Below are 23,627 nucleotides of genomic sequence, written 5' to 3'. Positions count from 1 at the left end.
GACCAGGGACTCGGCCTCATGTCTGCCTTTGCTCCTCTTAGTCCGCCAAGGCGGCAGTGTCTCTCTGAACCTTATCCCCAGGGAAGGACTAAAGATGGCAAATCTCCATACAGGGAGTCCAGATTTCCTTTTTGCCCTGGCTATGGTTCATAGAATCACCCTCAGGTTGAAGCCAAATTTGGAAAATTCCAGGGGAAAAGGGAATTTTCCATGGGGGTTGGAATAACTGAACCTTGGCCAGGGAGGAGGCTGGAACAGTTCCCTTGCCAGTGGAGTAGCAGACAGAATAGGAAGCGTAGTGCTAACAGATGAAATGAGAAAGCCTTTGGCCTCCATGAAGTCTTACATCTTCCCAGCAGGAGTATGATGTGGGGAGGCAGACTCAAAGTTAATAGAAATCAGAATCCTTGGACGGGAGTCTTTTCCTATTTGAATCCCATGTGACTAGCAGTGCCTGGCATGTAGTTGGAGCTTATATTTGTTATGCCCCAGAACATCAAAACTGAGAAGATCAGGTTATTTGACTTGCTAGATAATCTAGGGCTATGAACCACATTATAACACCAGGAGCAGGGGCAAAGATCTACCTTGTTGGGAGAATAAAAAAATAGGCATCTCTGGCCCCCGTTCCCCACCTCAGAGCACAAAGGAGGTGAGTCAAGCAAGGCCCACCAAAAGGGAATCCTTTAATATAGATACTGAAACAGGATACACAAAACGGCCCCCTGGGCAGTACTGCTCACACACATGGCTCTGGCCCCATAAGCCAGATGGATGCAATGGTTTTCCAAAAAGGGACAGTTTACCACTTGGATTCTCTCCCCAGGGGTATAGGTAAAGGGAAGGTGGTTTTTTAAAAACATGGTTGTTACTTGTTTACTTTGCAGAAAGGGGGATCTGGGGGATGAAGGGTACAGCCAAAGAATTTCTACATCCTGGTGAGTAACAATTCCCCCCTCCCCCCAAGTATATTCCCTGCCAGGGCTGAAGCTTGGGACCCCTACTCCCCAATGGAATGGTCACTCATACAAAGTCAGGGAATATGCACATTTATGGGAACAGGGGAAAGAACAGGGGAACCAGGGGGGCTGTACAAGAGGGACTCGCTTTCCTTTAAATAGCTTTTTTTTCTTTTTTTCCCTGCTTTTAGTGTTTCTACACTATGTACATTTTGTGCTTTGTAATTAATCACCTCCCCGCCCCCAACCCCACCCTACACGGCCTCTTGCACTTGGGGTGGGGAAGAGGGAATGTGGGTGCCACAGATAGAATGAGGCTGGTGGGGAGAGATTCAGTCTACGTGACAGCCCCTTGGTACCCAACTGAGGGTAGCATGGGCTTGCTGTAGCCTTTAGGTCCACACACATAATGAGTACTAAAGATGAATTAGTAGGGCTTCATCATCAAGCCAGGGCCCTCCCAGAGTCCACAGGCCTGGAACACCACAGACCACGCTTGGCTTCTCCCCCAACTCTGCCACATTCATGAGGAAGATAGAACCGAAGGCTCAAAGCCAGAGTCAGATGGAGGGCTGGTACCAGTCAAGGTAGGGATGGGGGAAGGCTCCTGCTAGGACACTGCAGATGGCCTGCGCAGTGGGAAGATGTAAAGGCCCGAGGCAAGGAAGCCTCAGTCCTGGTGCTGGCAGAGAGCTGAGGGACATAACTGCCCTGACAGATAGAAAGGACGGACTGAAGTGGCCAGCCACAGTATGTGGCTACCAGGTCTGATCACGACAGAAGTGGCTTTGGTTGGGTGAGAATGACACGACCTATGGGCAGCTGAAACTCTTTAGTTTCCCTGCCTCTGGATGAGGGAGAACAGTGGTGAGTATGTAAGGACCGAGGGGCAATGATGAGTGGATGGTAGCAGTGGGCATGGCAGTTCTGAGACCAGCCTAAGCTGGGGGATCCAAATGACATCAAGGATCAGTTGTTCTCGAAGAGGGACAGCAGGTCATCGTTACTGTTGGTGGGGAGGTCAGGTGGGCCCAGGTATGACAGCAGCTCATCGGGATTGGTCAGTTCTGGGAGGAGCTGAAGACAAAGTGAACAATGTCAGGAGCCAGAGTCTGAGTCCTATCTCCACAGCTGAAGCCAGCTGGTGTGCCACCCTCCATCTACTTCAGAAATATCAGTTTATGAGACAAACCCTCTAATTATAATTACAGGGCCAACCCTCCAGATGATGGTGCTTTGACATGTTCATTATAAAATATCTGTTAAAACAATTTTTTTTTAACCTTAATCCAGCTATTGTAGAGTCAAAGATCTATGACTCTAACTGTTGTGAGCTCCCTCTGCCAACCAAGGTGGAATTTCATCTCAGGTCTTCCAAATTACTAAGTCTAGCCCTCCTTCCACTGATTCTGTCTAACTGCCTAGCTATGGTTTGAGGGGTGGGGGCATGTTTAAACCTACTGGACATCTTAGTGAGGGAGCCCCGCCAATCCAGAATGGCACCTGTTTTACAATTCATCATCTTGGAGAGTTTTAATGGCTTGTAGAACTTGAACCCTGGTCTTTTGGACTTTGAGGCTGGTTCTCTATTCACTATGCTACACTGCCTTTGGTGAATAAAAGAAAACTGCCTTTCCTTAAATCTCTCCTTGCCTCTCTGCATTTCCTTTTCCTCATCTGTAAAATACGGGAACTAAATGAACTCTGAGGTTTCTTCCAACCCTATGTCAATAATCCTTATGTCCAGGGAACACAGCTGACCTTTCTTTCCCTATCAACAACTCTTTTCTCAATGACCTTTGAGTCTCATGTTTCTCAGAGAGTTTAGTAAGAGGTGAACTATACTCACATCCAGAGCTGGCTCTGGCCCTTCTCCGGTTCCGGGCATCCCTGGCTGCCCCATCATGCTTGCAGCAGAACTAAAGGCCAACTCGCCACTAGGACCCGCCCCACTCGATGGCCCCAAGGGTTGCCGGGCCTGGGGGGGTGGGTTCCGATGATGGAGCTGTGACCCCGGTGGGGCACTGAGACTGGGATTGTGCAGCCCCTGCTGGCCAGGATTGTGAGATGGGTCCATGTGGCCTGATGGTGCCATCTGAAGAGGAAGGAGGAAGCCACATAGTGAAGTAGTACAGGAGGAGACATATTCATTTGTTCTCCCCTAGTTTTCCTCCCTTTGTAGATGTATAGAACAGGAATTATTCTTTAAGCCGCCCCCTGTCCCGTACTTTCACCCCCAAACTGCACTGACCTGTCCAGGGATGGAAGGAGCTGGAGGCTTTTCTGGAGTCAGGAGGCTGCTAGGAATGTCTGACTGGTACGAGATTGGTGGTGGCCCTGGGGTGAATTCAGTAAGGGTTGGGGTGCTAGGTGTGGTGGGGGGAAAAGAATCAGGGAAGTTTCCAGGGCCTGAAAAGTTAGAACCTGCAAAACAAAATTGTTTCATGAGATACATTCTTCAAAATAACACTGCCTTTTTGTGGCTTATACTTATTTTGAAATCAATGAGTTTAGGCAAATTAAATTTTAAAATGCATCTCAGATGGAAGATTCACAAAAAATATCCTTGTGGGCTGGCTGTTTGTTTTACTTAAAAAGCTGACTTACTGGTGACAGCAACGATAGCCTTTATTGTTACTTGAAAGCAATAGCTTTTGTAAATATCCCTGAGTGGCAAGGGAACAGGTAAAATAAGATTTTAGGCACATCCTACCCTGAATAAGGCCAGGTTGCCGAAATGTCCCCCAATATTTACTAGGATTGACAGGGGTAGCGGAATGGGGACAAGTCCCTCATCAGTAGTCCCTCTGCCATTCCAGGTTCCTGAGGATTCTCACTCCAAACTACAAAAGAAACGCCAATCAGGCTGGCTGGTACTCACTCTGAGTGGGATAATCGCTGGTGGCAGGGGCTGAGGGAGGTTGCAGTGGGGCAAAAGGGGAAGATCCAGGGCCGAGGGCAGCAATCATCTCCATGACATTGGGCATCACCATGTGGGTAGGGCTCATGGTGCGGCAGCGCTTCAGAACAGGCCCATCTGATTCTTCCTTAATGTGGAGGTCAGGCTTGACGGGCACTGGTTTCCAGCTACAGGTGGGGTCAATGGTGATTTCTTCATAGTCTGAGCTGGGGAAGGGAGGGGACACACAAGAACAGGTTATAGTCCACATACAATCAACTTTTGATTACATGCTGTATCTTCACTGATAATCTTATACATCCCATTTCTCAGCTGACCTCCCTATCCTCATCCCTTTTATAACATTTTCCCATTTCACTAAGCCTCAGTTCTGAGTATCTCTTTGCCCGAATCAATTTAACAAACAATTACTGGGTACCTAATGTGTATAAGGCATTGCTACTGTCCCTTGAGTTTCAAGTGAGATCTTCCAACTCAAACCCTTACTGATTTGGAATGAACTGTTGATTATCTACCATGTGTACCCAGCATCATTAAGTTAGTAGGATATATGATCCCTGACTTGGCACTGGGCCCAATTCCTGGGAGGACTCCATGATCCAACTGTGACATGGGTAAAAAGATTTCAGTAACAGCTCAGCATTATGTCTTGCATGGCCATGACTGCCCTCTGGTGGCCACAGAAAAAATCAGTTCAAAATCTGGCTAAGTCCAATCAGAATTACTTTTGGATGTAAATAAGGATCCCCAGCATATACTGATCCACTTCCAGGCCTTCCAGCAACGCAGTCTTACTGCAAAGAAACAGAGGATACATTATGAGTGAAGTAACAAAGTCTCTACCTCAGAGACACCCTCCTCTCTATCACGCTCTCTGGGTCTATGGCAAACCTTGGAGAAGTCCCTCCATCTCTAACTTTCCCCTGCCTTACATATCTCACAAGGCTTCGAGGTGACATGTTAAATACAAATACAAATACATAATGCCCCCACTGTTGTGTCTCCCTCCAGTCCAACCTCCAACTGCATGGTGATTCCACAAGACATAATCCCTTATACTCACTTGCAGACAGGACATCTCCAAGTTCCCCTCTCACAATTGAGCTGCAGGTAGGATTCTAGGTCAAAGCACTAAAAAAAATGATCAAATACAAGCAATTAATCAACAAATATTTATCGAGCACCTACTATGTGCCAATAGGTACTATGCTATGCTATGCTAGTGCTAGAAAAACACGTAACTAAGAATGAAACAACCCCTGCTGGCTTATGTTCTAGTGGCAGGGGTTGTGGGGGAATGACCCCCTTCCCCTTGAGGACAGAGAAGAACATTTAAGGCATAAGACTATAAGAAGTACCCAAGCTGGGTTTGTACATTGCCTCAGTTGTATGTGCTAATGCCTATATTTTCATCCTCCTGCCCTTCTAGGTCTTCAAACTGGGCATGACAGACAAAAAAATGATCTCAGTCCCCAATTCCCCTCAGGGGACAAAAGGGGTGCAATGATCTATCACCACCATCTTACTTGTATGTGGCGGCAATCATGTCCTCGGGCAGGGAGCTGGATCCTTCGGAAGGTGATGGGACACTTCAAGGACACTTTGATAGCAGTCTGCTCCACACCATCCTCTCCATTGGGTCCAGGGGTGCCAGGGATGGTGCCACTGCTAAAATTCCGCTTTACTGATCATTGGGAGGAAAATACAAATGAGATGCTCCTGAGCTTAGAGAAGCTGTGGATGCTTCAGGGATATAAATGGGGCACCATTTGACCATGAGTCAAATCTCATGATGACAAATCTGAAATAGTTGTCTGGCTCGGAGGCTAACAAGATTTCTGAAGCTCCAGGCCTAGCCCACAAAGGCAGGCTCATGGCAAGGGGCTGGGCACTACTCACTTTTGGTGATGCAGTGCTCCGCTGGAAGCAGGCGCTTCTTGATGAGGCCCTGCAGGACGGAGCGCACCGAAGGCCGATGCACCAGCTGCAGCACAAATAGGTGCGACTGCACAAAAAGAAGGCGCAGGTCAAGAGGGCAGAGACCAGCTGCTTGAGGGCATCCCGCTTGCTGGGTCCCAGCCCCCGGGTCTAGCTCCTATAATTTCAGGGCTGTTGTTGGGTAAAGGAGAAGGAAATAGAGGGAAGAAGCTAGGTACCTGTAGCGGCCCCCTCCCCTGTGAGTCTTTAGGTGTGGGATAAAAGTTCCTTTGGCCCCATTTGGAACACAGGTGGCTGCCTTTATTTGACACAGATCTCCTCACACTGGCCTTCATTTAGAAGCCTCAAGCACAGCTGCTGTTACCCAGGGTTTACTTGTAAAGAAAAAAAAGAGATACTGATCCCCCTTCCTCCTGAATTAATCAAAATGATTATTTCCTAGTCCCCATCTCTCCACCAGAAACAGGAAAAACTGGGCCTGAGAAGTCTGCTGAAGGTTAGCTTTCCTTCTTCACAATAAGCACTGTTGCTTATCTTGGGTGTGGGTTCAATTTTCCAGAGCCCTGAACGGTTTGGCCTGTAAGAGCCTATTCTCCAGACTTTCTTACAGCAGAAGAGATACACCTGCGGGGATGGGGGGGCTCCTCCTTATAACTGTTGAGTATCAATTAAGGTGGCAAACCTCCATTTGGGGAGGTTTTTCCTGCTTCCTTCTCCACAACAGGCCAAGAAAACTTATGGAGAGCAATGATCCAATCTTGGCACATGGCCTGGCATCTCTGCAATGAGGAGCCAGGACTCCAGGAGAATGGTCCTATACCCAGGGCCCTTCTTAACCATTTATACAAATTAATGTCAACTCCAAATCTAATGAGCACAGCACTGGCAGAAGCACATGCACCTGTGTCCCTCTTTTGGTGGGCATAGAAAAGGGATTGGAAGGTAAACATCTGGCTTGCAAGAAAGGGAATCCAGTACCTTTTCCTTTAATGATAAAGCCTACAATTCAGACATCTTCGGCTGGCCTAGCAGCTTTACCCTGACTATCATCAGGCAGGGGTGTTCATACCTGAGTATGAACACCTGAGTATGTGCCTGTACAAGTCTATACTGTCTGTGAACACATACCAATTCTCATCTGTGTTTCATGTTTGCCTGGCTATGCTGCCCACCCCACCTCCTCACTTCTGGCTCCCATGTACCGTGTAGCCCGAGGATCACTTACACAGCAGCAGGCAGTGACAGTGATCTGGATGGTGTTCCTGCCAGGCTGGCACACGTGCTTCAGGTAGAGGGGCTTGTGGGATGTCTTGTTGTCTCCTCGCTCGATGGTCAGGGGAGTGGCATTGACGCTCACCTGCACTGACGCGGGCCAGTTGGTGTTCATCTGCCGGTCCTCATGATGATAGCACTTAAACTGTAGCTCTAGGTCAGGTCTGAACCAGGAAAGAGGGAACAAACAGCCCATAACACAGAAAATCTACCATGAAATATGAGGAGTGGGAATAAAAACAGGTTGGCAGGGAGGCGGGAGTACTGAAGGTGTCAGGGAGCTCACCTCAGCATCAGTGTTTTGTAGACCGAGTCGCGGAGCTGGAAGACATGGTTGCTGACAGCCAAGTTGTGCTGCAGACGGAAGGGCTCTAGGACCACCCCATCTCGGACCGGGAACGTCAGCCGCAGCTCATCACACGGATTTCCTGCAAGGGGTGGGCAGGGGCTGGTGGTGGGCACGGGAGCCAGCGACACCCAGCACCAGCGGACGTGTAGCTTGAGCCGGAGCTGGGCAGAGGGGACAGTGGGGGGGTCTAGCCGGCACCCGACCAGCAGCGTGGACTTGGGACACACACCACCCTCTCTCCAGCTGGGCCGAGCACGAGGCCCAGCTTCCTCCTGGTTCTTAAGGGGGCCCAGGGCGCATCCCCCCCTTCTCTCTTGCACTATGCTGCCATGATGAGCCATGCTGGAGGATGCGTTTGGGCATCCCCCTGTTCTCAACTGTCACTTTCAACGGACATGGAATGTTCAGAGCTGAAGGTTCCATTGCCCCTTAAAGGGGCCCCCCCCAGCTGGGATGCCCAGCAGTGCCTCGTTGCTCCTGCTAACTTTTCATGGGGTGGGGAGTCCACCCCAGGAGCTACGGAGGATGGGCAGCTAGATGAAAGGCAGAGATCTCCTCAGGTTTTCCTAAGGACCCTCAAATCCCTCTCACTTTGTTGCTTGACTGTTTCAGATTCCCAAACTCTATTTGCCACTGTTCTAAAACAGCTAAAAACTGTTTGGTTTGGTGTTTTTTTTTTAACTCCAACCATTTAAGGTTAACGTAAAAAAAAAAAAATTGATGTGTTGACACAGTCATGTCCTCCCCCAAATCCCAATAACCTTATAATCTTATAACATAAAAAAGTTAAGCAAAACCATCTAATACAGTGTAATACAGAGATTGTGACTGACAGCACGTGTAACTTTTTCTGCTCTTCTAGTTTACCACTTCTTAACAGCACAGAAGGATATTTTACCCTTAGTCAGTGGGAATCAATACTGACCACTATACAACCTGAATTCTGTTGTCTTCAGTTACATTAGTGTAGTCATTGTGTATATTGTTCTTTTGGTTCTGCTCACTTCACTCTGCATCAGTTCACACAAGTCTTCCCAAGTTTCTCTGAATTCTTCATTAGACTGTCTTAGCAACCTAGAGATTCCACTGCTAGGCACAGACCCCAAGGAGGTCAATGACAAAAAGAAAGGCCCCCATATACACCAAAATATTTATAGCAACACTGTTGTTATAGTAACAAAGGACTGGAAATAAAGTAGATGCCCATCTACAGAATGGTTAAACAAGTTGTGGTACATGAACATAATGGAACATCACTGTGTTGTAAGAAATGATGAATATAATGAATATAGAGAAACATGATTAGACTTATAAGAACTAATGAGAAGTGAAGTAAGCAGAACCAGGAAAACAATACACACAGTGACTACGACAACATGAATGGAAAGAACAAAACGATAACTGAACACTTGGAAATTATAAGAACCAAGCTTGGCCTCAAAAGAGATATAGGTCAAGACAAATCCATCTTCTCTTTGCAGAAGCTTATGAGTGTGGAACACCAAAGACTTTCTTCAATGTTTTGGATAGTTTTGCTGAACTCTTCCCCCCCCCCTTTTAAAATTCTGTTATAGGGGATAGTTCAGGAAAGGGGAGGAATAAATACAATGAGAAATGTGGGCAACAGAAAAACAAAAGATATCAATAAAAATCTTTTTTAAAAAGATTATCACAGGAAAAAAAAGGCTTTTCTAGATAACACAGAATCTTCTATACTCACTGAATGATTTTCAGGGTTTCCCATGTGAAGATGAAAACCATCTTCATTCTCAACCTAGCTTTCAATGATCTTTCTTCTGAGAGTTAAGACTCTTCGAAACCCTGACAATGGGACTTACCAGAGGGAGAAGGGTGCAGGGAGCTCATGTTGGGCTTCATGTCAGGCAGGAATGGAGACTTGACTTCTTGACTAGGAGACATATAGGGTGGTATGCTGCTGCCAGGAGTCATTGGGGGTGTCGGGTTCCCAGGCAGTGGGGAGCTGGGGTAGCCAGGCATTGATCGGGTGGGCTGTATGAAAACAGACAAAAGCTCTTATGGCAAGTAATGATTGGATAACTGGGGCAAAATAGAAGTGTGTATGTGTGAGTCTATGTTTGAGTGTATAATCATAGTGAGGGGGGCAGCTGTGGTGAGAAGTGGCTTAACTCTCAAAGATTCCTCATGTTCTGGCCCTGGGTGTCCAGCAAGCTTCACAAGGGGGCCCATAGTTTCATTTCCATCATACCCCATTTATGTTGGGCTGGCTGTAGCTGTTGAAGTTGCCTCCATTAAAGTTGGTGTTCTGCCCGTTGAACTGCTCTGCGGACTGCTGGGGACAAAAGACTGTGTCAGTGGCCTGCAAGGAGAGTCTTGGCCTGCACCTTTCGTGTAGAACTCCCTCCAACATCTGAATAGCAAACGCTGGCCAGAAGTAAACACTAGGTAACAGAAAGACCTTGGATCAGAGGCATTTGGGAGGAGAGGGGAAGGAGAGGGACAGAAGACACAGGGCACCAAAGACCCTCCCCCAGTCTGTATATATCACCTTCAAATAAATCACCAACAAACATTTCAACATACAAAGGACAAGAGAGAAGCTTGGTACGAGAAACTGCACATTTCTGTTATAAAACTGGGGGAGTAGAAAGAGAGGAGTTCCAGAGAAGGCAGTGTACGGTAACAAACGAAGTACCACCTTCCCTGCAGCTTTCCTCCCAGCTCTAGAACTCAAAGCATCAGCAAAAGGTTCATGTTGTGGCCTCATTCAGCCACAGCAGAAGCAATCCTCCAAATCTCCACTCCGGAAGAGTAGTAGATGAAAGATCAGGTTACAACAGTCTTCCTGGGCACTATCACTATTCCGCAGAGGGGGTGATACCAAGGCCTAGAACAAAGCCTGTCCTTGTACAATACTTTAGTAAAATGGAAAGCTTAGTGCTTTTAATTAAAAAGGAAAAAGAAAAAAGGAATATTTAGATGGCTTAGACACCTATAAACTTCTCTTCAACCAGTTATTCTCTAGATTGAATTTCCAAACTACAATTCTAAGAGCCGAGCTGGCAGCTGCTTTGTACCTTAAAATAGGGTCCTGCTGAGCTGGAGGTGGACAGGTATTGGCCCATTGCTTGCTGGATAGGCATCCTCTGGCCAGGGTACGAGGGGGAGGGTGCTGATGGCTGTGCAGTATTTGGTGCATATTGGGCAGCGCTGGGAGCATACTGGCCACCTTGCATATACTGCTGTGCTGGATAACCCTGGAAAAGAGATAAAACAGATACCCAAAGGTAGTTAGAGGGCATAAAGAAAACCAGAGAAAAGGCATCTAGGAGGGAAAAAAAAAACTGCCTAAAGAGAACCATTCTCTTGCACAAGGACCATGGAACACAGAATTCTAATTCCTGAAAAAATACAAGAGTAGGTCAGGTGGGGAAGGGGTTGAGGGGAGAATTCCCAGGTTTGTTCAAGATTCTGCTATTATCTGCCCTCTGGACACTGGACAGCTCACTCCAACCTGATATCCATTCGTACTCCTTCATGCTTGCCTAAACCTAAACCAGGTGAGAATATCAACACCAGCAACTGAAGTATCTGAGCTATTCCTGGGGGGTGGGGGTGGGGGGCAGCAGATCTTTCCATTCCCTTTTCTCCATACTCACCTCATTGGAGTAGGCTCTCTTGACTCCTTGTCGGGGCATCTGCTGTGTCTGGGGGGCCCCTGGGTAACCATGCTGGGGCAGTCGCTGCCCTCCATACAAGGGAGTCATTCCGGGTGCCCGGGTTGGGTTCATACCCATGGGGGAGATACCAGAGGGGCCCATCACCCCTCCTATGCTGGCAGGGTTCATGCCAGCTGGGACACTGGGCCCCCTTGGACCTCCGTGCTGCAGAAACTGGCTGTTAAAGGGCTGTCCTGCCCCCATCTGGGGAGAAGAGAAAAAGGAATTATCCAAGGTCCTAGCCATGAGAAATAACCCAGAGAGCCAGAGATTGAGAGAGAGAAAGCTCAACATTGCCCTTGTCTATCCCTCGCCCAGCACATTTATGCCATCCCACCCCATCTGACCTCTCTCATATCACAGTGTCTTTCTCAGGTCTTTTACTACTCTACTTCTCTACTGTCTTTCCCATAGCATGGTCCTTCAGCTGGTGCCCCTCCCACCCTTTCTCCAGGAGGCTTCCCCAGGTTCCCAGAAGTGTAAAGGGGAGGGTGCAGGGGAAACCACATAGCCTTCAGCAGTTACCCCCCTCCACTCTGTCCCCCATGCATGCCCATCTTAGAGCAGAAAACTCTCTCCTTGTGCTGTACTGAGGACCTAGACTAAGTCAGTGTTTTATCAGCGACCTCACAGAATTGTCCATTTTTGGAGCTGGAAGGGCCCTTAGGAACCTATTGAACTGATTATCTTAAACAGAGGAGGAAACTGAGACTCGGAAGTTGTGACTTGCCCAAGATCACACAGCTGCTTACTGACAGAACTGGGACTAGAACCCAGTATTCCTTCCCCTACACCAATCTGGGCACACAGTCAGGGAAGGCACCTTACCGCTCCATACTGGCTCAGCTCCTGACTCTGCTTCTCCTGGAGAGCGGCCACAGTGGCAGTAGCGGTAGCAGTGGCAGTAGCCGCGGCAGCAGCCACAGCAGCAGCAGCAGCTGCCTGAGTGAAGTCAGTGGAGGGTCGGGTGGCATGTGAGGGGAGACCTAGGCCCCCAGGGCCACTTGGGCTGCCTGTGTAGCTGCAGGAGACACAAGGTTATACCTCCGTTCTGCCCTGGCTCAGAAGCAGCCTCCTATTCATCACATCAGGCTAAGATTTGTGCTCTTTCCGGAGATGGGACTTGGCTACCTAACTCCTTAGGCAGAATGGAATCGCATTCATTTTTTTCAAATGTTTTAGGTCATATCTGAAGTCAGCAGAGCAGCACAGTTAATCTGTGCATATACAATTAACCAGCAAATACTGATTCACTCCCTGGTATGTATATGGCATTGTGCTAGATGTTGTAAGCTAGAGACCCAAATTCTAAATGGGGAAAATTCAAAAGAGTTGGACAGGAACCCCTTCTACAAAATGGTGCTTACCTGGTGGGAAAGCCAGGCCCTCCGGGGTAGCTGCCACGACCATACATTCCTTGCTGCATATAACTCTTGTTTGCACCACCTTCTGGAAAAGCCTGCTGCCCCAAGAACTGAGGAGAATTCATAGCAGGGCTGCCACCTGCCATGCCAGGCATCATGGGACTACCAGAGGGGTTCCCCCCGGGGCCCATGGGGCTTCCCAAAACCTACAAAAAGCAATAATACTCACATTGCCAAGAACCTCTAAATCAGGGGTTTTCTGCATCATGGACCCCTTCTCAGAATGTTCTTAGATACATAAATGTTAAAATAATGATGCATTTTTTTTCCCATCCAAGTTTATGAAACCGCTGAAATTTCTCCTTGGAATGCTTGGGGATCAACAGACCCTAGGCTAAGAAGCCCTTTCCTGAAGGGAAGTAACAGACTAGTCTTCTCCAATACAGCAACTTTCTACACTTCAAAACAGAGGAGCCTGCATGTCAGACTAAGGGAGGGAAAGGAATGTAGAGGTAGGATGGTTGAGCGGTTACAAAAAAGACACCACAGAACAATGTTCTGAGGGAGACTAAGGGGGACTAATATGTCTAGAGTTTTGTCTTGGAGGAGGGGCAGACTAAGTGCCGGGTATTTGGATGGGAAGCTTTTACCTGACTCTGGGATGTATTGCTGACTCCCCACACGGTGGTTACCACGGAGAGTGATCCTGTTGGCTGATTGGTGCTCTGTTGCCAAGGAACAGACTCATACGCAAATGAACCATCACTGTGGGGGAAAGAGGCTAGTAAGGAACATATTTCAAGCTCCAGACAGTGAACTGGCACAATCTTGAGGTTAGGTGGCATAGGGGTGCCTGACAGTACAGGGATTCACTGTTCTGAGAGGAAATGAAGGCTGGATAGAGGGACAGGTCATCCCAGGGGAGATAGGGAGTGGAGAACATAACCATGACTCAGACAGACCAACCATACGGGTCCTGGCCTTAAGCAAGGCCCAACACAGGAACGGGAGTGTCTTGTACTTACCCGTGTGGCGTGGGGGGGAGGGCAGGTTTCATTGGGTTCATGGAGTTCATTGGCTGTGAAGTATCGTGAGGGACAGGGGGGTCTGGGACTTGAATACAGTTGACCTCAATGGGGTTAATCTGGGACTCAGCCCCTCCGAGCTGCTGTGACAGAAAGAGAAAAACTGTCATCTCTGAGGAAAATTCGACAGAAGATGCTATAGGGACTTACAGGAAATTACAGTAACTGAATCATTCCCTCCCCACCACAAACAATGAATAGAGAAAAGCTGAATGGGAGAGTTCACAGGTGTGCTCTTTTGGGGGCTCGAGAGCTAGTCAGTCTCTGGGACTCTTCTTTTATGATCAGAGCATACACTAGATGGGTATGAAGCACATGGAGGGCACCCCAGGCAGGGCAGGGTTAAACTTAGGGACCCAGGGGGCCACACTCAGGGTGTCTCGGCCAGCTAGAGGAACTTGGCGTCCTGCCCATGTCTGGCAAACCTCTGCTCCTGGCAAGCTCAGCTAAGAAGAGTACATTAACCCCATGTGGCCCAGCTACTAACACATAGGCACCCAGAGCACCAGTATGAATGACCCAGGAAGCTATATGTCTGGGCACAAATGCTTTCATCACTCTCTCCTCTATACAAAGCTTTTCCTCTCTGTCTTTCAGTATCCATATAAAAAAGGGAAATATTAGCTTCTCTCAGCAGAAACTTTGCGGTGGGTAATGAGAGAAGAACTGGGTCCCATCATAAACCACCTAGAGAAGTGGATGGAGTGGGCAGATAGAGAAGGGAAAGGTATCTTGGGTGTGGAGAGCTGCTGGCTCTTGTTTACCATCACTTGCTAGAACAGAGGTGAAAGGCTGACACTACAATGTTTTCCTGCTCAAAGGGATTTCCATAGTTGACAAATGAAAATAACCCTAGAGGACCTAAGCATGGAAGAAATAAAAAGACAGAGCTTGAGAGCCAGAAGTCCAATATAAGCAAGGGTCCTCAGAGCTCAGCTTCCTGAGGCTAGGCAGGGTTGAGAAAGGGTAACAGCTCGGCTCCCAGAAAATTCAGATGGGGCCTTGAAAAGCAAGGCCAAAGAAGCCTGAGAATTATTTTCTGGGAAAGGTGCAAGAATAGAATCCTACCCAAGGTTAAGAAGGTCAGAGAGGATTAGTGGAGAAGGGCAGAGTCCAAGGAATTACAATGTAGTTTAACTACCACAAGTAGCAGTTACCACCACACATATCAGGAGCTGATGCCATGGAGGAAAGGGGATATAGCATGGGAGATGAGAAAAAAGGCAAGAGAGAAAAAGCAAAAACAAAACCTTTACTCAAATGAAGCACAGAATCTTGGCTGTTGAGCAGAGACACAAGGTCTTTCTGCCTCCTATAGTCTCTTCCCCAATCCCCTGGAAACAAGGGACATTTTACCTAACAGAATTCCTTCTCTGTGTCCGAAGGAGCACATAAGCCAGCTGCCTTTCCTTCTCCTAAGGCCAAGCAGCCGTCACCTCAGGAGGCAGCAGGAGCTGCTCTCTAGCACATGGAGCATTAACTGGGAATCCAGTGTGAGCCCTTTAACACAGTCACCCCCTCCTCCCAGAATAGGGGAGGGGGGCATTAGTTCTGTTCCCATTCCTGGGCCAGCTGTGCTCTGTGTTAGACAGGCAGCAGCCATCCTACTTAGGGCTTCTGTGCAGTCTGCCAGCCTCCTAGACAGAGTGTGAGCATTACTGCTGGTAAGACTGTCGTTTCAGAGAGGGAGAAAGGCTGATATTGGCTAATGAAGATGGAAGCACTGCCAGAGGTGGGATAAAGAACTGGGCAGAGTACGCAGGAGCATAGAGGTAGGCCTTTACTGAGACAGACATGAAGGTAGATGTTTGCAGAGATGCACACTCAAGACATGCAAAGACACACTTTGAACATGTGTGTCCGTCTGAGGAACTGTATACATCCATCTGTCAGAGGGTATGTGTTTGCTCCCATCTGTCACACACATACAGCATGAGTAATTGTCAGTAACCACACACATGGCATAAGCACACAGGGGATATGACTTGCACAAGAGATGTTGCAAACAAGAGGCATGATACACTTAAGACACAAAGTACATAAAAGAATGACAGTGTTCCAAAGAGCAGGCAAGCCTGCCCAAGACATGCAGAAACATTCATGAGCCAAGGAATTAACAAAAGGGACAACATGGAAAATGCCAATTGTGAAAAAAATGAAAGAATTCATGAGACAGAGCATGTGCCTAAGATATACACTGTGAAAGAGGGAGAGGAGCAGAACCAAAATAGAGGAGGCCCAAGATACGGCAAAGACACATGGAAAGAGACAGAAATGGTGAGATGGCTGTACACAGGGAGAGCAGAATAGTAAAGAGAAGTCTCTTAGGGATAACTGGTATAAATATATGTGTATCTATGTGAACATAAACACATAGAAATCCATTATAGTGGTTACAGAATTAAAGAATGCTTCAAATGCTGGAAGGAGTTTTAGAAATCATGTAACCCAATTCCTTTTATGTAAGAGGAAATGTGACATGTTTAAGGTCATCAGAACCCAACTCTCCTGACCCAAAGTCCAATGTTCTGATGTGTACGTTTTCTAATTTGAAATAGTAAAATCTCAATCCTTTCTAGTCCAGATACTCTTTCATTGGAGGGGGGGAGGGAGAGAGGAAGGGAAGGGTGTCAAGATGCCTCTTTATTGACTTCTATTTTAGTTCTTTGGAACCAAAGGATTAATTTCACCAGTGAAACAATCCCCTCCCTTGACTGGGGGTTACTGGGCTGTTTCAAGTGGTCCTTTAGAAGTCCCATAAAAGGTAGTAGACATGGATCAGTGTCCTTCAAGTGTTAAGGGAGCCCACCTGGAGTATTGGCCCTTTGTGTCCCATAGTAGGGAACAAAGTAGACGCAGGTCTTAAAAGACAGCCCCAGTGTTCTCGCCAATGATGTGACATGTTGAAATGGAGTGTATTTGGGGGAGTGGAGAACTGCACAAGTCATCACAACCACCCAAAATACCAAGGACTCAGAGTAGTTGAGTAAGAGAATCATAACCAAAGCCAAATCACTGACTCCACCCCACCCCCACTTAGCAATTCAAAGTGCTTTATGAATACTTCCAGCTTGGGGGGGGGATGGGAAAAGTTAATCTTATTCTTCCAACCACTTTACAACTTTTAATTGTAGAGATGAAGAAATTGAGGTACAAAGAAGGGAAGGTGAGAGCTAGGTTTAGAACTAAGACTCTAGATGGTTAGAATCTTAGTAGTCTGACTAGTGATCTGGTGTAGGGGAGGGAGGAGGAAGAGAGGGGGAGGAAGAGGGGGGAGGGAGACGGAGGAACTAGAATTAGACAGGAAAGTAATAGGGAAAAGGATTAGTTTCATTTCTAGCTCAGAGAACTCAAGATAATTTCCTAGAGAACCGTGGAGTTACTTGGTTAGGGAAGGAAGGGTACAGAAGGAGAAGAAAGTCTGTCTCATACATAGTGTCCGGAAATGGGGTTCTTTATCAAAGACAAAAAACTATCTCCCCCCGCCCTGCCCCCACCTTGAAGAGTCAGGAGGCTCAGACAGTCTTTCAAAGACCCAACTATTATCTCTCATAGAACGTGGGGTTTCCCAGTTCTAACCCTTGGGCAAATAAGGGCTCTAAAGAGTAACCCAGCTCACAAGGGTCTTTCAGAAGCATGTTTCTAGCCAGGGACAGCTGCAAGGCAGTCACAGGGAGGGGCCCAGAGGGAAGTAAGTGCATGCAGTTTAATTGAAAGAGCAGTAGGGGGAGGGGAAGACTGGGCTCTAGAGCTTGCCAGTTAGGTTTAGGAAATTCTAGGCAGCATAAGGCCAAACCCACCTACCTCCCACCCCTTCCTGTTCCTTACATGCACAGGTGATGACCTCTCTCTCCACCAGTAAGTGTTTCAAGATCTAAGGGGTCAGGACTATCAGCTTCAGCAGTTGTCAAGGCTTTACCCCCTCACGCTGGACTCTACAAGCTTTAGTTGGAAAAAGCAGGGGCCCAATAACTGTCTATCCCCAGGGCCTAAATTCAATTCATCAAGGATTTATTGAGTTTCTACCATGTGCACATACTGTGTCAAGGTGATGAGATACACAAAGACAAAACATCAAGTTGATCATGGCTCTCAAGGAACTAGCCCAAAACATAGGGCTCACCCACCCCAGGATAAAGAAAAATAGATTCAGCTGGTCCAGCTACTGGAATGTCCCAGCAACAGGCAGACAAAACTGAGGCTTCCCCGAATCCTTGAAGCAGGGATGACACACAGGAAGGGGGGTGGGGAGATTCTCAAGCAACTAGAATCAGGGCTTAACCCACAAGCTTCCTTCTTTGAAGGTAGCTACATGGGACATTGGTTTGCTAAATCTAGTCCCAAACCCAGCCTTATCTCTCAGAAATGAATAGAAACATTACAAGCCCTCTTCCACCATAAGGGTCCCTCGTAATGGCTCCCTCTGCTCTCCCAGAATGTAAGAGATCTAAGGAAGAAACCTGAAAGCGTGACAAAGAAATTTTCCTGGGGTGAAGGCTTGTTCTATGATGTATCTGATCATTTCAGCTTACCTAGGAAATTGTACAGGACTCTGGTCAGGTTAGTGTTAGAACTGGGTCCTCAGTTGAGACTATCAGGCTGGAGCTGAAGAGAAGAGAGGGGCCTGCTATCACATGGGTTTGGGGAATTCCAAATCAACTAAGTTCCTGCCATGGACAGGAGACCACAGATATTTTCAGTTCCCCCAACCAAAATCCTAAAAAAGACAAGGTGATTTTTCTACCATATTCAATTACTGTGAATTTCTGTGGTTCCTTCCATTTTAGTGGACAGCTCCCTCCAGATTTCCATGGGTTTAGTTTTTTAGGGTGAAAAAAAAATCTCTATTCTCTAATGCCATTCATTATACTCTGAGAACCTCAGCAGGCTGACCAGAGTCCTGGCAAAGAAACTCAGAATGTTATGACTGGAAGGGATTGTGGAAATCATCCAATCCAAACCCCTCATTTTACAGATGAGGAACTGAGACCTGGAGAGGTTAAGTGATTTGCCCCATGTCACACAAGTTGGTGGTATGTAGTCAGGGCTAAAACTCAGGTCTCCTGAGTCTTAATCTAGTTTTCTTTTTACCATACCAGGCTGTCTCTTACTCACAAAAGGGAAAGGCTTGGGGGAATCATCATCCTAATCCTTTTGAGATGGAGGCAGATTTCATTCTCCATCCTTCTGAGCCCAGGAACAGAGCTAGGAACAACAGAACCCAGAAGGAGTCTCAGTTTTATACCCCCTAAAGAAAAACACAGAAGCAACAATCTCTCTTGGCTTCCTTTCCCTTTGCTTTATTGGCACCACATACAGCTCCTTTCTTTGCAATAGACAGTATTTTAGCCTACTTTCACTGATAACAGAGACAGACTGACACCCCAATGCTATTATGATGGGGTACAGGGGTAATCTGTATAGTCAAATAGCATGAGAAATTCAGACCATCTTGAAATGGGAGAACACGGAAAACAGTTCTAGCCTTCTTTCTCATCATGGACAATCTGAGCTCAAAAAACACCTGGTCAATTGATGACAAGATCCTTGAAATCTCCTAAGTGACTAGAAGAGACAAGACAGCTTTAACCTACTAAAGAGCAAAGGAATGCTAAACTGAGGGTCTGTCTTGGTGGCTAACCCTATGGGTACTAACTTTGTATGTGGCTCCAGAGACACCCTCTAGGTCTGTCTCCATATACTTAGTTAGACTCTCTTCAGGCTCTACTCTAGCTAGCCCAGGCTTTCAACTGGGAACAGGAGTAACAGTTCACTCCTTTTCGAAGCTGAGCAACAGGACCAATTCCCCTCTGCTTCCCCAACTAATCAAGCAGACTCCCAAGAGGATGGCCCTGTGGCAACTCACTCTCTAGAGGTTGCAAAAAGCTGCTAATAGGACTTTTTCAGCTACAGACTTCTACCGTGTAGCTCCTAGGTGGCAAAGGTAACTGTAGAAGGGACAAAGAAGACCAGACGGATTGAGAGAAGCCTACAGATAAGATGGTGATGATGGGACAGAAGAGTTCCTGACAGGGGTGGGGAACAGAAAATGAAACATTCCCTTGATTCAGTCCCAGGTAATGTAGGGGAGAAGGAGGATTAATTTGTACTACTAGAAAGGGCCACAGCCTTGTGCGACTGGACTGGCTGTGTTCTATTTCTGGTAGGTAGCATAAGCTACTAGAATAAGCATCAAGCAAGAGCCTGGATACTTGGGTTCTGATGCTGGTTCAGTCACAGTGACTTTGGCCAGATTACTTAATCACTTTAAACCTGAACTCTCCAAAAAGCAAAATTGGGAGGGGGGGAGGAGAGAGAAGAGAAACAGTTCCTGCTCCTATCTATTTCATAGGACTGTCATGTGAATAAGAACAAAAGAATTGCTACCTTGGGTTAGAAACATGGCCTGTCCAGTCCACGACTGTGAGTCTAACATTGATCCCATGGGATCTTTCATTGATCCCATGGGATCTTTTATGCGATAGCATAATTGTTCTTTTAGATATCAATCATAAAATATCAGAGATGTACCCACCCCCAATATTCTAAAGTTTCCTTTAACAACTCATTATGGACCTATCACCTATTAATTTAGCTAATTTTAAAACATTCATATTTTTAGTCTGTACCTCCTGGAATAATTAGTTCTTAAAGTTTACTATGAAAAATAAGAATTTCTTTTATTTATCCTAAATTTACCTTTTTCAAGCTTCAAGGAGTGCCCCCTAGTTTTAGTATTCCAGGATTTGGTGATTAAGTCCAGGTTCACCCTATCTGTACCCTTCATGATTTATGACATTCTGTAGATGTCCCTGTGAAATCTTCTCTAAGTAAAAATCTGTGAGAATAAATAATACAAATGAAGTACTTTGAGTCAAAGACATTATTACTGACATTATTATTAGTACTGCTATTTTATGCTCCACCCCTGAGTGTCCTAATTCTAGCCTCTCCAGGCTTCAGTTTCCCCATTCTGGAATGGGGTGTGCTCTCTAGGAGGCCATGGTAGGGGACTGGAAAGGTAAACAGTCTACCTTGGACCCAGGAGAAATGTACAGCACCTTTTGGGGCGAGCCTATGTAGGGTCACAGACTACACTGGTGGACACATCCTGGGGTTTGGAATGGGGAAGCATCTAAGAAGATGGAATAGAAAAACCAAAGTGGGCCTGGCAAGACAAACCAAAGTAGGCCCGGCAATGCCTATCTGTAAACGGAGAAGCTATCCGGGAAGGCCCACTCCTCTCACAACACACAGGTAAGGAAGGTATTGAATGATGTGTAAAATCTCGGTTCCTAGAGGCGCCCCCCCCACCTACTCCCCTTCACCTTCTTGGTTTCTCAGAACAGCTGGGTTTTCCCCAATCAAACCCCAAACAATGGCTCAAGTTGGGTGAAAGAGAAAACCTCAGGAGACAAAAGGGTCATTTCTGCCTAACAATGGGGTCATTTCGGCGTAGGACCACCCCAAGGAAAAGAATTCAGTCAAGGTATGTCCCAACAGAGAGACTGGAAGGGAATAGAAGGGGGATGGGGTGGTCTTGCTCATCACCGATGCCAACCCCCCCTTCTCCCATGCAAAGGAAGCAGCAGCCGCCTGGTGTGTTGGGGTGGGGGCTCAAGAGCGCCCCAACACCCGTATGGGTTCTACTGGGCAAACAGTCACAGCCTCGTCGGACCTGGCTAGCCCATTCGGAAGGATGGCTTAGGCCAGGGGAAAGGGGACGCTTTGAGGAAGCCCGTGGCTGGGGGGCGGGCAGGCTCCGGACACCCACACGGTGCCGCCGCCGGCGTGGAAAGGGGGCCCGCCGGGCGCGCGGCCGCGGCTCCCCGCGGGGGCCCCTCATCCTGGCCCGGCCGCGCGCCCCGGGCACGGGCACGGGCACCTCTCTCCGGCCGGCCCCGCGCCCCCGTGTTCCCGTGCCCCCGCGGCGGCCTCGTTGCCATGGTGACTCCGGCCTCCCCGGTGAGGGTGGCAGCTCCGCTCCACGGCGGGAGGGGATCCGGGGAGCCCGGCCCCGGGCGGGGGCGGGAGGAAGCGGGGCTCGGGGGCCCTAGAACGACCCCAGCGTCGGGCCCCGCGCCTGACCCTCCGGCGCGGCAATCTCGTCCACCCTCCCCGCAGCCCCAGCCCGCTCACCTCCCAGCCGGGCGCCCGGAATGGCCGAGGGGCCCCCGAGCCCGGCTGCGGCTCCGGGCCCAGCTCAGCGCCTCCCCGGCTGCCTGCCGCTGCCGCCGCCTCCGCGGCCCGCCTGCTCCATGCCGCCTCGCGGCCGCCGTGCCGGCCGGGGGGCTCAGCTCAGGCTCCCTGCTCCAGGGGCCGCTGCTGCTGCTGCCGCCGCCACCGCCACCTCCCGGCTCCGATTGCACAATGGAGCAGCCGCTGCCGCCGCATCATCCATATGCATGAGCTCGGAACACTGGCTCCGCCCCCAGCCCCACCTCAGGCGAGAGCAACACATCCCCGAATGATCGATAGGTGGGGAGAAGAGGGCGGGAGTGGGCGGCGGGGGGCGGGGGTGGGGGTGGGGGTAAGATTCGCTCTGCTGCCCGAAGCAAGAGGAGGGGCTGCGAGGGAGCTGCGAAGAGGTGCTCATCCTCAGACGCTTCTCCCCTACTTATCCTTCTGGACTCCCATCCACTCACCACCACCCTCTCTCCATCCCCTCTCTACTACTATTATCCTTCCACTTCCAGGCGGTTGTTTTTGCATTTGAGAGGTGAAGTAATGAACTGCCCGCCACCCTGGACATGGAAAATGAGGTGGTTCTGGATACCTGGGCCCAGGCTACCCTGGTAGCCAGACTGGGAACGACACATGGCAGAGCCAGGCGTGCCCTGCAATTGTGTTGTGCATTCCACAACTCTCGCCCCAGAGTCCTGGCAGGAAACCGAAGGGGGTGGGGATGGGTGGGAATTCGGGAGCAAGTCAGAGGTAAACTCTAAATTCCAGAAACTTGGTTTTGATTGGGACGATGGACAACCACCAGTCAGCCAACAAGTATTTACTGGGCAGACTAGGTGGTGTGGGTGACTGAAACAAAGTACGTCTGACCACAATTATTGGGGAGAACAAACACGGAAAGCAACAGTCAAGTGCTAGCCTTACCGGTACCAACCATTCATCTCAGCTGTTTTTTTTTGTTTTGTTTTTGGACGGGGGAAGGCAGGGCAATTGGGGTTAAGTGACTTGCCCAAGGTCACACAGCTAGTACGTGTGTAAAGTGTCTGAGGCTGGATTTGAACTCAGGTCCTCCCGACTCTAGGGCTGGTGCCACTGTACCACCTAGCTGCTCACCATCTCAGCTTTTAAAGCAGCCTACCATATGCAAAGCCAAAGCCTTGTCCAGGGGTTTGAGGGATGGGGGTGGGGGTAGGGGTGGGGTGGAGGTTCATGGCCTCATGGGTTTTGCTATCTAGTAAACTTCTTTGCTCCTGATATTCCCTATGCCTGGAATGCTCTCCTCCACTTGGCTGGTTGAATTCCTTTCCAGCCTTTAAAGGCCAACTCAAAAGCTACCTACTCCAATTTCTCTGACTCCTCCTGGTCAGAAAGCAGCTTCTTATCTTGCCTCCTCCCCATAGTACCTGATTTTTTCATCTCCTAAACACTATACATTACTTTGTATTACAGTGATCTGCCTATGTCCTAAACAACACTGACATAAAGCAGTGGTTCTTCATCTTTTTCTGTCATAGACCCCTTTGGTAGCCCCTTCTCAGAATAATGTTTATATAGGGTGTTCCAAAAGGCTTAGTGCAGTTTTACTGTACTATCTTCATAAAATATCTAAGATTACAAAGAAAAGCCATAATATTGAAATATGGTTGTCAGCTGGGGCAGCGAGGTGGCACAATGGATAGTCTGGAGTCAGGAAGACCTGAACTCAAATCCAGCCTCAGACACTTACTGGCTATGTGACTCTGGGCAAGTCACTTAATTCTGTTTGCCTCACTTCCTCATCTGTAAAATGAGCTGGGGAAGGAAATGGTAAAATGGCAAAAAAAAATGTGTGTATGTATATATATATATATGCATGTAT

General features: G+C 48.2%; 1 protein-coding gene across 7 annotated transcripts; it reads right to left on the bottom strand.

Annotated features, from left to right (window-relative positions):
• Positions 1–666: 666 nt before the first annotated feature.
• On the bottom strand, positions 667–21,828 carry ZMIZ2 (zinc finger MIZ-type containing 2). Of its 7 annotated transcripts, none has more exons than XM_036750396.1 (22): positions 21,725–21,811; positions 20,285–20,423; positions 18,701–18,790; positions 18,118–18,190; positions 13,526–13,668; positions 13,151–13,265; positions 12,504–12,706; positions 11,965–12,157; positions 11,077–11,340; positions 10,495–10,674; positions 9,666–9,749; positions 9,277–9,448; positions 7,376–7,517; positions 7,043–7,253; positions 5,779–5,884; positions 5,406–5,563; positions 4,943–5,010; positions 4,605–4,673; positions 3,841–4,085; positions 3,211–3,383; positions 2,809–3,054; positions 667–2,036 (listed from the first exon to the last, which is right to left on the bottom strand). In XM_036750396.1, the coding sequence occupies exons 5-22, from the start codon at positions 13,573–13,575 to the stop codon at positions 1,929–1,931; spliced, it is 2,787 nt and encodes a 928-aa protein (XP_036606291.1). In that variant the 5' UTR covers positions 13,576–13,668; positions 18,118–18,190; positions 18,701–18,790; positions 20,285–20,423; positions 21,725–21,811; the 3' UTR covers positions 667–1,928. The 7 variants fall into 7 exon arrangements, with proteins under 7 accessions (XP_036606291.1, XP_036606296.1, XP_036606292.1 ...); XM_036750401.1 differs by having other exon boundaries at positions 9,666–9,746; XM_036750397.1 differs by lacking the exons at positions 18,118–18,190; positions 18,701–18,790.
• Between the last annotated feature and the right edge of the window lie 1,799 nt (positions 21,829–23,627).

The sequence above is a fragment of the Trichosurus vulpecula genome, chromosome 3, assembly GCF_011100635.1.
Source record: "Trichosurus vulpecula isolate mTriVul1 chromosome 3, mTriVul1.pri, whole genome shotgun sequence".
In the NCBI taxonomy this organism is placed as follows: Eukaryota; Metazoa; Chordata; class Mammalia; order Diprotodontia; family Phalangeridae; genus Trichosurus; species Trichosurus vulpecula.
This window is presented reverse-complemented; position numbering and strand designations above follow the sequence as displayed.